Source organism: Hyperolius riggenbachi, chromosome 6, assembly GCF_040937935.1.
Source record: "Hyperolius riggenbachi isolate aHypRig1 chromosome 6, aHypRig1.pri, whole genome shotgun sequence".
In the NCBI taxonomy this organism is placed as follows: Eukaryota; Metazoa; Chordata; class Amphibia; order Anura; family Hyperoliidae; genus Hyperolius; species Hyperolius riggenbachi.
Window position 1 is genome coordinate 152,467,093 of NC_090651.1, and position 13,826 is coordinate 152,480,918.

The following is a 13,826-nucleotide window of genomic DNA, read 5'->3' on the forward strand; positions in this document are numbered from 1 at the left end:
CAGAGGATCTAGAAGAGAGGTGGATGAGGCGGGCCGCAGAGTTTAGTAGGGATTGGAGGGGTGCCAGTCTGCTTTTTGGTAGACCACAGAGTAGGGTGTTGCAGTAGTCAAGACGGGAGATGATTAGGGCATGCACAAGCATTTTAGTTGCTTCTTGTGAAAGGAAGGGACGGATTCTGGAGATGTTTTTGAGATGGAAGTAGCAGGAGGTAGTTAAAGTGTTAATATATGGTTTAAAGGAGAGCTCAAAGTCCAGAGTTACCCCTAGGCAACGAGCTTTGGGGGTTGATGCTATTGGGGTGTTCTCTACATTGATTGTGACAATGGGAGGTGGAACAGAGAGCGAAGGTGGAAATATCACAATCTCCGTTTTGCTCATATTGAGTTTAAGGAAGCGGGATGACATAAATGTAGATACAGCGGATAGACATTTGGGGACTTTAGATAGTAGTGTGGAGAGGTCTGGGGCAGAACAATAAATTTGGGTGTCATCAGCATAGAGGTGGTATGGAAACCCAAAAGAGCTTATTATCTGTCCCAGGCCATGGGTGTAAATGGAAAAGAGGAGGGGTCCAAGGACGGACCCTTGTGGTACTCCCACAGACAGTGGGCGTGGAGAGGAGTTGGTATTGGCATAGGAGACCATGAAAGAACGTCCAGACAGGTAAGAGTTGAGCCAGGAGTGTGCTAGGCCCTTGATTCCCAGTGTTGAGAGGGTCTGGAGAAGCAGGGTATGATCAACAGTGTCGAAGGCAGAGGAGAGATCTAGGAGTATTAGTACCAAAAATCTGCCTTTGGCTTTAGCAACTAGGAGGTCATTGGCAACCTTAGTGAGAACGGTTTCCGTAGAGTGTTGAGGGCGGAAGCCAGACTGGAAGGGGTCCAACAGGGAATTAGCAGAGAGAAAGTTAGACAACTCTGAGTAAATGTGGCGTTCCAGCAGTTTGGAGGCAAAGGGAAGGAGAGAGACTGGGCGGTAATTAGAAAGGGCAGTAGAGTCTAAGGAGGGTTTTTTGATTAGTGGTGTTATGATAGCTTGTTTAAATGAAGAAGGGAAAATGCCAGTTGAGATGGAAAGGTTAAACAGTGCTGTTAAAGCAGGAATGAGGGGGGAGGAGAGCTGGGGGATAAGATGAGAGGGAATAGGGTCTGAGGCGCATGTAGTAAGATGAGCTTTAGAGATTAGTGAAGAAAGACGCTGTTCAGTTAAGGCAGAGAAGATGGTTAGCAGGGAGGGGGTTTGAGTGGGTGAGTGGTTATGTGGAGAGGGATAGTTAATAGTGGGGGAGCCCTCTGCGATTCTCAGTTCCCAGTTCATGGAATTTCTAGTTATCCTGAATTATTCCATGGACCCGGACTTGTGCGCCTTTTCCTTGACCTCTGGATTTTGCCGTTAATTGATTCTGATATATCATCTGCATTTCAGGAAACTAGTAAAGAAAGTCAGGATGACTTAAAGGACTTGAAAAAATTATTTAGGACACACAAGAAACTGACACTCAGACATTTGAGACGGAAGTGGAGTATTCAGACGATGCAATCATATGTTGATAAGAGGAAACTAGTAAAGAAAGTCAGGATGACTTAAAGGACTTGAAAAAATTATTTAGGACACACAAGAAACTGACACTCAGACATTTGAGACGGAAGTGGAGTATTCAGACGATGCAATCATATGTTGATAAGAGGGTAGTCCCATGGGGAATGAGAAATAGATTTGTACCAGCAGGACATTTAAGAAACCCTCGCTTTATGACTAAATGAAAAAAGATGGCAATTGAAAATGATTTGAATGCTATGCGAATCATGATTGAAGAGGAGACTATTCAATAAGATACGTTGAAGTCAGAAATTGCAGACAGTATAGCACATTTAGAATGTCACAGATCCCATGTAGAATTCATTAAGTTGAATGATATGGTTAAGCGTGAAGTTAAAACCACTCAGAAAAAGATCAAAATGGTGAAACAAAATAAATTTTAGATTGATGTTAAAGAATGGAATGATGGGGAATTTTACAATTGTAATCAAGGAAGGGCAAGATCCAGATCAAGAAGCAGAAGGAGGAGGCCACAAGATGATGAGAGCCCGGATAGTTCACCCACCACTTCAGGCAAATCTATCTCTTTTTTAGGGAATGGAGAGGAAACAGAAGAGGAAGGAGAAGAGGTAAGAACAGGAAGGTTAGACAGAAACCAGACACAAGGGAGGGGGAGGGGACAAAGAAGGGAAAAAAAATGGGACCAGGAGGTACAGTCCATCTTGAAAAGGAGGGTACAGCCATACAGGAAAGGCAAAACATACAGAGAGTAGATAACACGGGAATTGGAAGACAATGAGGACAACATTAATATTGTAAATCTGACTGATTTTTTGTTAAAGGATCAGCACATTTCTGTGCTTAAAGGAGAACTGTAGTGAGAGGTATATGGAGGCTGCCATATTGATTTCCTTTTAAGCAATACCAGTTACCTGACAGTCCTGCTGAGCTATCTGCCTGCAGAATCACACCAGAAACAAGCATGCAGTTAATCTTGTCAGATCTGACAAAAATGTCAAACACCTGATCTGCTGCATGCTTAATCAGGGTCTAGGGCTAAAAGTATTAGAGGCAGAGGATCAGCAGGACAGCCAGGCAACTGGTATTGCTTAAAAGGAAATCAATACGGCAGCCTCTATATACCTCTCACTACAGTTCTCCTTTAATAAGGGATTGTCGTTTTCCCCGGTGTGTGGAGGGGACCCTTTTGATACATACAAGGATTTTCAGTTTTTTCTGCAAAAAGTTTGATTTAAAAAAATGTTTGCTAAAAAAGAAAAATTTGTCCTCCCAGTCTAAAGAAACCCCTGAACATGAATTAGCGATTAGGTTTTTAGAGGAGAGGTCACTTTTAAGGGACCTAGAAGGTTTAATGGATGAAGGAGGAAGGAGGACCCTCCCTACTCCCCCCACAGGGAACTAAGGGTGATGCTGTGGTCCACTCTGAGCTCAAAAAGTTGTTGCGATACATGCCTCCACTCTCCATGGATAAAAATATCAAGGTCTTTTCTGATTTAGTCAGCCATGATCTTGAGACAACACACTGGGGACCTAGGTTTGATAACCTGCCCCCCTTGTAGAGGCAGGCAGTTCTTGAGTTGAGAGAGGCAGACGATATCATCCGTGGAAGTGATAAGGGAGGAAACATTGTGTTGTGGAGTAAGGAAGCGTATTTCAAAGAGATGAACAGACAACTAGATTGTAAGTATACATATGTGAAATTACGGGATAATCCATTCCCGGGGATAGTTAAGAAAAGAGATAAGATCTTGGAACAAGCTCTTACAGAGGGATCAATTTCAGTAGCGGAATATAATTTATGAAGTTGGAACATTACAAAATTCCAGTATTATATTTAATACCAAAAATTCATAAAAACAGGGATCATTCCCCGGGTTGGCCCATACAGGCAGCAATAGATAGACCATTAGAAAAGGTGGGAATCTTTATAGACGAAAACTTAAAGGGTTTGGTGGAGGAATTACCATCCTTTGTAAAGGACACAAGTGAATTATTGAACTTGATCAAAGATTTTAAAATTCTTGAGGATGTTTTATTGATAAGTGTGGATATAGAATCCCTATATACTTCCGTCGCTCATGAGGTAGGAGTTGATGCAGTAAGGTATTTTTTGACACAATACAGAGGGTGGATGTCAAATAGAAATCAGACAGTAATTGATTTGTTGGAATTGGTCCTGCATAACAATTGGTTCATGGCAGATAGGTCAATGTACCGACAGACAAGGGGGGCATCGATGGGAGCGGCGTGTGCGCCAGCATATGCATGTTTGCATCTAGGGGCATGGGAAAAGGGTGGTGTGTACCCCCGCCCTTTATTCAGCACACACACCGCTCTCTGGCTTCGTTACATAGACGACATCTTCCTCGTCTGGAAGGGACCGGAAAGCAGCTTGGTGACATTTATGGAGGACCTTAATGTGAATTCTAGAAATTTGAGAGTGACATATAATATAGAAAAAGAGAAGTTGTCCTTAATGGACGTGATGATAATCAAAAAAGGTGGGAGGCTGCAGACATCTGTGTATAGGAAGGGAACAGCAGTAAATATTTACCTCCACGCCTCCAGTTTCCATCCAAAGAGTCAGAAATGGGGTATCCCTTATGAACAGCTCGTAAGGGTGTGCCGTAATTGTTCAGAGGAAGATGATTTTCAAGCAGGAGTGGGGAAAATGTGCGAACACTTAAAACAACGGCGGTATCCTGAACATGTTTTAGAGGATGTCATGGAGCGTGTCGGCGCAGTAGATCACAATGACTGTTTAAAAAGAAAAAAGAGAAAAAATGATGGTAAGGGGAAAGTGAGATTCATAACTACATATGGGTCTCACTGGCTTCAATTAAGGGAGGTGTTTGAAAAGCACGGGCTTGTCCTGAGTCTTGATCCAGAACTTTCGAAAATTGTTGGTCCACACCCACTTATGACCCCGAAGAGGGCACCAAATCTAAAGGACACCTTGTTAATAGCTGAGGTTCACTCCCGAAAAATCGATAAAAATTGGGGAAGTGGGTTTCTTGGTCCTATGCCAACAGGAATGTTCCCTTGTGGATCTTGCAGGTGTTGTAGATTGGTGGAGAAAACGAATGAATTTGAGAATGCAAAAGGGAATAAAAAGTATGAAATCAGAAGTTTTGTAAACTGTAATTCTGAAGGGGTGATATATATGATCACATGCCCCTGTGGACTGAAGTATATAGGGAAAACAAAGAGGAAGATAAAAGAAAGTATTGGAGAACATGTAGGAAATATTACTGCTGCAGATGAAAAAAGTCTATTAGGTACACATTTTGCAGTATTCCATGATAGCAATCCAGACTGTCTAAGGTATAAATGTATAATTAAACCAGAGAGGAGTACAAGGGGTGGTGACATTGCGAAATTGCTATATCAAGTAGAAAATAGATGGATATACACCCTAGGAACATTGATCCCACAAGGCCTTATTCTGAGCTAAACTTGGTTCATTTTTTGAAAGAATATTCCTAAGGTGATTATCTGTCGGTAATTTGTCCCCTATATATGAGATTAATGTGATGACAATAGGATAGGCTCTATTCTTAGATAAGTCTGGATTGCAGGGATGCTGGGAAGTGTAGGAATAGCATATTTGCATATAAATTATGAGTGGGGCATGTTTGGATATGATGTATACCTGATATGTGGAATGGATGATACGATATTGGTAATGCAGGTTATGTGTCTTATGCATGTCAGGGTGTATACATGGTCCAAAATGATATATGACATAGTTTGCATGAAATTGCGTTGGGCAGCAATGGATTTGCTATGGTGACTGGTCATGGATGCATAGTAAAATCCCATCAAAATGCAAAAGAAGTCCAGTGCAATATGTGAAGAAGTATAAGTAGTGCACCTATGTGAAATTCGTGGAACTCTTATGGTGTGAAACTTTTGCCAAAAGAAAAATGTGTTGAATATTCCTAAGTGCTGAAAAACTGGAATGTGCAGAATCAAGAAACAACCCAAAGTGAGGCTTGGACTGAGGACTGTTTGTTTTAAATAGAAGAGGCTGTTCCCACTCATACCCAGCCACAGCGTCATCACACTGACGAAGCTCACGTTGGTGGGCGTAACGCGTATGTGGGCGTGGCCTACTCGTGGGACACGAGGAGCGGCTCTGGCGTCCATATGAGGGGATGCAAGCTATACTTACAGCCGGGAAGCTACTAAGATGTAACAGGTACCTGTATACTGCGGGACGCCGCAGTGAGAAGCATCATCCACAGCCCAATCAGGCGGAGAGAAGGTAACAACTTCATGCTGAAAGGAGGGTTGATAGACGGCATTTAGCTGAGCGGATAGCCAGCGTATGTGGTTATGACATGATGCCCGATGTTAAGATTATTCTTTTACACACAAAGGAGCTGCATGTTGTAATGCATATGCAAAACAGAAAGTGCTCAAAGGCCATTACAGTTGTAGAAGACTAGGCACTGAACTTTGTTTACTGCTGCAGATTGCTAGATACAAGGTTGTCTTCATCCTGGAGTGATCTGGAATACAATTTACTGCTGGCTGAATTGAAGTTATTGCACAAGCCTCACTTCATCGTTGGATACGGATTGGCCAATCCATCCTTGATGAGTGTGGTATGAATGTGTATGGTGTTGTCAGGGAGCGCTCCCATGAGTTGTCCTGTGCAGGTATTGGGGATTTTAATAGGTGGGGGATTGTAGGAATACGCTTTTTATACCTTTGATACAATAAAGAGAAGTTTATAGTAAGTGAGTGGCGGTCCATTGTATTGTGTTGATGCTACAAAGTTATGTTGGCCCTGCCTTCCCTCATGACATTGGGGTTTACTAATGTGACTATAATGATCTGTGCACTGGAAGAATAAGTATTGCAGTTTGCCGTTAAACCAGTGCTTGTTGTTGGGAAAGACTTTGATGGTCTTGGATGGGATACATGACTCCCAGCAAAAACTGATATAGGAAGTTATGTTCTCTGTCCATTCATCTAGAATGGGCGCTGCCAGGGCCTACCATTCCATGCTATAGAAGCATGCCTGGAGTTTCAGCTTGGCTCTCTTGATCACCTCTTGTCCATCCTGATGGCTGGTTTGGTTGTCTGCAGCTGCCTTCTGTAGGTGGGGATCAGGTGGACAAGAGTTCCCCAGAATGACTCCTTGGGCGGCCTTGTATGCATTCTTGAGGACCGTGTAGCAATGATCTATTCTAGGGTGTTACTTAAGCCTCCGTAGAAAAGCAGCTTTGCGTGAAACGGCCGACAGGCAGCTGCGCCCTGCACCCTCCATCCATCACCCACTGGCTGCCCACCAGGACCGGTATGTGCACCTATCTGTAGATCTGTTGCACTTGGTAGCACCTTATAATGTTGCCGTTTGCATTTTAATATTGGAGTAAACATATTTGCTTGCAGTGCCGACTTCTGACCTTTTTCCTCCATCCATTGCATTGAGTCTTCTATGTCAAAGCATGCATAGCATAGTTAACCAGCGGCCCTGGATGGTACAGTCGCAGCCCGCCCATACATGCTGCAGTGCCAACACTTGGCTCTACATCTCCTATCTTCCACATCTATATTTGGTTTGCTATATGTATAGGTGTGACCCCAAAGAGTGATAAATGCATGCACTATACTTTTTAGTTAGTGTCATGTAATATGTAACTCTGCCTAATGCCAAATCTTTACACAGTTGACTATGTGTCCAGATCTGGCCACAGACAGTGGTGTATACAGTATACAGTATGTATGTTCCATACTGTTTTGGTTGTACGATGTATGTGCACAACTCTGCCTAGTGCCAGATCTGTATACACTATACAGCAGTCTGTATACAGATCTGATGCATGTATGTATGCTCCTTCCACACCACCACCTGGTCCAAGATGTGGCTAGATGGCTGTCCATCCACTCAGTAGGCCTAGCACAGAATTTTATGGTGAGAGGCTGGGATAGTATTTCATTAATGGCTGGATAGTGTACTGGTTAAGGGCTCTGTCTTTGACATGGGAGACCGGGGTTCAAATCCTGGCTAGGTCAAGTACCTATTCAGTAAGGCGTTCAAGGCAAGACTCCCTAACACTGCATGGTGGCCTCCTGAGCGCGTCCCAGTGGCTGCAGCTCTTGAGCGCTTTGAGTCCGAAAGGAGAAAAGCGCTATACAAATGTTCGGATTATTATTATCGGATTATTAAACATGATATGAAGAGATTAAAGGAAGTATTTTTTGAGTAAAATTTAAATTTACAGTGGAATTTAAATTCAAGCACTGCCTCTTCAACATTGACTGAGCCTCTGTTTCTTAATACAAGTAATAAAGGTATTTTTCATGTTCTTTCTCAGGGGTATGAACAAGTGCAGAAATGGATAAAGATGAAATGGGGCTCTGGGTAAGATAGTTTTTGTCCCCCACTGATGTTCACCTGGATTTTTTAGTAAGATTTTGTGGGGGCATCTGCCACGTCCCTATACTTTCTTCAGGCCCTAGGCAACTGTCTAGGTTTGCGGATGATCCAGCTCTGAACAACTGTAGTAAAAAGTAATAATGCTACGTACAAAACTGTTGAGTGTGAAATACTCCAGTCTTACCTATGCAGGTTGGTGGAACGCCCCATTGTCCATCAGTGCAGTGCACTTTATTATGTCCATTTAAATAGTAATATTCAGAACACTGGTAAATAACAAATGAACCAGACGTGTGAACCTGCTGCAACGTATTAACTGTGCCATGTGTCACAACGGGAGGTGGACCACATGACTTCAGTGTATCTGGTAAAGTACAAATGAGAGAGTGTTAACTTATTAACATTTAAAATGCACACACCATATAAGGTAATGGCTTATATTTTACCTTTTATACTGCAGCTTGGATATAGAATTTCTCCATTTTGGCACAATCCTTTCAGTTCAGAGTGTGGTGACATATCAAATCCATCTTTGCATTTAAATTCCACCATATCTCCATGCAAAAATTTGGAGTTAATCTCAAAGGCCCACTGGAGCTCCATATTCCTTTCTTTCATATGCGTCATAGACACGGTGCAAGGCTCTGGAAACATTAATATGGCAGACTTGGAGAAGGGGAAGTAATTCAATTATTAAGAATCTAGAGGAGATTTCACCAATAATGGCTTCTCCTGTTAAATATCATCAGTGTTTATTTCCATATGGATGGTTATAAGTCTAGGCTTTATGACTTTGTGGCAAACCCTTTACTCCAGCATTTTACTGATTCACAGCATTGATTATGTAACTTGAACAATTAATATCTGCAACTTTGAGTTTCATGGCACAAAGGTGATGTGATTCAGACACTGCCCTTCACACCTACCTTTATACACCTAAAAATGTCATAAAGCCTGGAATTCCACATTTGAAATTAAACTCAATAAGTTACTTGGACTATACTTCTGAAATGTCCCATAGATTTTCCATAAAGTCTCCCAGTGTTTTGCTCTTTTACACTAAATATACCATGGCCTGGCTAAATGAGAACCTTGCCAAAGATAAGAGACACTACAGAAATTGTAGTACTTCATAGTCCACCAATAGCAAATTTGCTATTGACAAGCCCCCTTATAAAAGGAGGTTTTAATTGCCTGTATGCCCAATTCATCAGATTATTTGGATGGGCCATCACAACCCCAGTTGAAATTTATATTTATGCTATGCAGCTTTATCATGGATTCTCAGTTTCAGCATTTGACATGTTGTCTTCATTCTGTTTGGTTCGAGAGCATGACATGTTTGCTTTCTTCCTGACTGTTGTAGGTAGATTAGGTACCCTTTTGAGCTTGGAGGGAACCTCAACACTGGTCAAAGGGTATTGAATGCTTCTGCATGCAAATCATTTTTGGAAGTGAATATCCTCCATTTAGTGCAAATGAATACAACTTGCATGATAGTAGTATAGCCTAGCCCTCCCGGCTAAAACTACCCAAAACCCCCAAATAACACAACGACCACCAGCATGGATTTAATAGGCCAAAGCAGCGCGTTTATTTACCAAAATACAATGCTCAAACATATAACTTCCAGAGAGCTGAGGTAAGGGGAGGTTACCAAGCATATTGCATGTAACGTTAAACTGGCAAGCAGCCTGGAACCGCCCCCCGCCGCGGTCACCGGCTCAGTGACAGCTGCTTGCACCACCGAATTACTCTCACTTGCTGAGATCCTAACCTGGTGATTCGCACCTAAGGCAAATCCCCCCCAGAAACTAACCAACCTTCGGAGCCCTTACCCCTCCACCACGAACCGACGTGACCCCTCACGGCAGAGAGGCCCACACCCTCAACGCTCTCTGGATACCCTCCTCTATCGCTAATGCCCACAAATCCTTCCCGATCTCGTTTAAGTGAACCCCATCTCTGCTAAGAAGCAAATGAAGGTCACTCTCCAGCTCCACATGCCTAACGGCTACTCCCCCATTAAGAGTATCAAATTTAGCCACTTCTTTATTTAATTTAACCCTGGCCTTGTTCATTTTGCTAACTGACCTCGCCAATCTCCACGAGGACCTGGCCACCACATCTGACCAAACTAACACTGTAGCTGGGAACTCCCGTCTGAGCTTTAGCACATCAAATTTAATATCTCTAATGATGGCTCTCGTAGACTTGGAAGCTATATCATTGCCCCCAACGTGCAGAACCAGCACATCCGGGGCCCTGTCCCACCTGGCGTGTCTACTAATTTCTGGCCACACCATGCCTGGAAAACCCAGCCACCGAATGAGGACCTCCTGCCTCGGGAATCCAAGTTGCCGCCCCTCGGGGCGAACCGCGGCTCTTCTCGCACCCCTAGCGACGTAAGAGTGTCCGAAGATCCACACCAAGGCTGGTTCTCCTGAAAAACAAATAATAACAAAAGAACAACTAACACTCATCTCCCAAAACTGCTACAATCTTTATATCAAATGCAACCTAACGTAAGACCTGTATCTCACTAAATCCCATCTGCCTATCCTCTTAACTACCTCCTCACTGAGAACCCAGCGTGATGCCTCAGTCGCCGCCCCTATTCTGAAAGAGAGGGAGGCAAATTCGCTGGGAAGATAGCCCGAATTAGCCAGGCACTTGCGAAATATCGATGCAAACTGAAAACGGGTCAGTGGCGACCCGTCTCTGTGAGCCAAAAAGACCTGAGCAGATTGTGGCCTAATCTGGAGGAACCGCAAAATATTTTCCCTGGGGCACAACGAGCCCCCTATCTGAAAAAGAGTGATGATCTTTCCTTTTCCCGCCCGATCAGTCTTAGACCTACGTAGAGTGATAGACACTGCTCCGTCCTGTACCGTCACATCGCCAGCGAGGATGCCTCCCACAGTGGATTTTGACCTGCTCACCAACTCCCCCACTCGAAAAGCCCCGAAGAAAGCTAAAACAAAAGCTGTGCTAAAAAGCACCACCTCGTTTTGGCAAGAGCACACATCTGGAAGAGCCGAAACCACCTTACTCAAGACCTCAAATGTGACCGGGCGTCTGGAATCCCTCCTAACCGATCCCGCCCTGAATCCTCTCATCGCCTGCCCTACCCTAAAATCCTTCGTCACATCCCTCTGACCCCTAAACTTAAACAAGAAGGCCAATGCCGCCAACTTTTTAGACATGGCCGCCGCTGATGTGCCCTCCGCAAAATTCTTTCCTATAAAGTATAGGAGCAAGCACGACCGATCCTCATCCATTGAGCAGTCCCCGATTCGTCCCATTAAAGCGTCCCATGCTTCCCAGACAGGCGCGTACGCTGCCCATGATGACTTGGATAGGGACCTCCTAATCAGCTGCGATATCACTTGAACGGAATCCTCCACATCGACTCTGGACAGGGGACCCCCCTCTCTTCCGCCGCCGGTGCCGCTGCCCAGAACCTGTCCCACTGGAATCAAGAGAGGGCTTCAGCAATGATGTCAACCCCTGGCAAATGCACCGCAAAGATGCAAATATTTAACCGTAGACACAACTGAACCACTTGTCTCATTACCCGAACCACTGGAGGCGAGGATGCCGAAAACCTGTTCACCGCTAGCACTACGCCCAAGTTGTCACAATTGAACCGAATGCGTTTGTTAGCCAACCGCTGCCCCCACAACTCCAGAGCCACCAATATCGGGAACAGCTCTAGCAACACCAGATTGGTCTTAAACCCAGCTTCCAACCATGAAGAATGCCATGGGGAAGCACACCATTCGCCCGCCATGAAAATGCCAAAACCATGAGACCCTGGCGCGTCCGTGAATAACTATGTCACAATTACTCACTTCTTCCTCCATCCAAAAAGACCTGCCGTTGAAATTCTGCAAAAAAGTTAGCCATACCTTCAAATCGTCCTTCATGTCCCCCGTCATGCGAATACGGTGATGAGGCAAAGCAATGACAGCCGTGGCGTTTGCCAACCGCCTGCAAAAAATGCGCCCCATGGGCATAATTCTGCACGCGAAGTTCAAATTGCCGAGAAGAGATTGAAGGTCCCGCAGGGTAGTCTTACGCTTTTTCACTACAGACTGAATGGTAGCCTGGAGATTCCTGACCTTGTCTATCGGAAGGCTACATTCCATGGCAACCGTGTCGATATGAACCCCCAAAAACTTCAAGGCTTTGGTAGGCCCTTCCGTCTTTGCCAATGCTAAGGGAATTCCAAAGGACTCACAGATCTGATACATTGCGACCAGGGCAGAAGCGCAATCGAATGAACCCGCAGACCCCATAAAAAGGAAGTCGTCAGGGGCGCCGCCGCCGCGTCACTCAGACCTCAGGATCAGACGGCGAGCCGGCGACCAATCGTGCGGGCGCTAGGACCCAGCGCCTGCACTGATATGCGGAAGTGACATCACTTCCGCATATAGAGCGGGTGCGTCCGGTGCCCGCTCGTACAACTGGTCGGGTCGCCGCTGATCCTGAGGTCTGCTGCGCCTGTGAGGTAAGGGGGGAGGGGGAGCGGCGGCTAGAGGGGGGGCCTCCCTGTCACTCACTCACTCACTGCCTAAAGGGACCCTGTCACTCACCCACTTCCTAAAGGGGCTCCCTGTCACTCACTCACTTCCTAAAGGGGCTCCCTGGCACTCACTCACTTCCTAAAGGGGCTCCCTGGTACTCACACACTACCTAAAGGGGCTCCCTGGTACTCACACACTACCTAAAGGGGCTCCCTGTCACTCACTCACTTCCTAAAGGGGCTCCCTGGCACTCACTCACTTCCTAAAGGGGCTCCCTGGCACTTACTCACTTCCTAAAGTGGCTCCCTGGCACTCACTCACTTCCTAAAGGGGCTCCCTGGAACTCACTCACTACCTAAAGGGGCTCCCTGGAACTCACTCATTACCTAAAGGGGCTCCCTGGCACTCACTCACTTCCTAAAGGGGCTCCCTGTCACTCACTCACTACCTAAAGGGCCTCCCTGGCACTCACTCACTTCCTAAAGGGGCTCCCTGTCACTCACTCACTACCTAAAGGGGCTCCCTGGCACTCACTCACTTCCTAAAGGGGCTCCCTGGCACTCGCTCACTGCCTAAAGGGGCTCCCTGTCACTCACTCACTACCTAAAGGGCCTCCCTGGCACTCACTCACTGCCTAAAGGTCCTCCCTGTCACTCACTCACTGCCTAAAGGGGCTCCATGGCACTCACTCACTGCCTGAAGGGCCTCCCTGGCACTCACTCACTGCCTGAAGGGGCTCCCTGGCACTCACTCACTGCCTGAAGGGGCTCCCTGGCACTCACTCACTGCCTGAAGGGCCTCCCTGGCACTCACTCACTTCCTGAAGGGGCTCCTTGGCACTCACTCATTGCCTAAAGGGGCTCCCTGTCACTCACTCACTACCTAAAGGGCCTCCCTGGCACTCACTCACTGCCTGAAGGGGCTCCCTGGCACTCACTCACTTCCTAAAGGGGCTCCCTGTCACTCACTCACTACCTAAAGGGCCTCCCTGGCACTCACTCAATGCCTGAAGGGGCTCCCTGGCACTCACTCACTGCCTGAAGGGGCTCCCTGGCACTCACTTACTGCCTGAAGGGGCTCCCTGGCACTCACTCACTGCCTGAAGGGGCTCCCTGGCACTCACTCACTGCCTGAAGGGGCTCCCTGTCACTCACTCACTTCCTAAAGGGGCTCCCTGGCACTCACTCACTTCCTAAAGGGGCTCCCTGGCACTTACTCACTTCCTAAAGTGGCTCCCTGGCACTCACTCACTTCCTAAAGGGGCTCCCTGGAACTCACTCACTACCTAAAGGGGCTCCCTGGAACTCACTCATTACCTAAAGGGGCTCCCTGGCACTCACTCACT

At 45.9% G+C, this 13,826-nt stretch overlaps 1 protein-coding gene across 1 annotated transcript in view; it reads right to left on the reverse strand.

The window, feature by feature from the left end:
- Positions 1 to 13,826, reverse strand: part of LOC137522079 (coagulation factor XIII B chain-like) — a 97,450-nt gene that overhangs the window by 7,474 nt on the left and 76,150 nt on the right. The window contains exons 8-9 of the mRNA XM_068242105.1: positions 8,399 to 8,596; positions 8,137 to 8,316 (exon numbers count right to left, since the gene is read on the reverse strand). Coding sequence (XP_068098206.1) covers positions 8,137 to 8,316; positions 8,399 to 8,596 — 378 coding nt within the window. The remainder of the gene's footprint in view (positions 1 to 8,136; positions 8,317 to 8,398; positions 8,597 to 13,826) is intronic.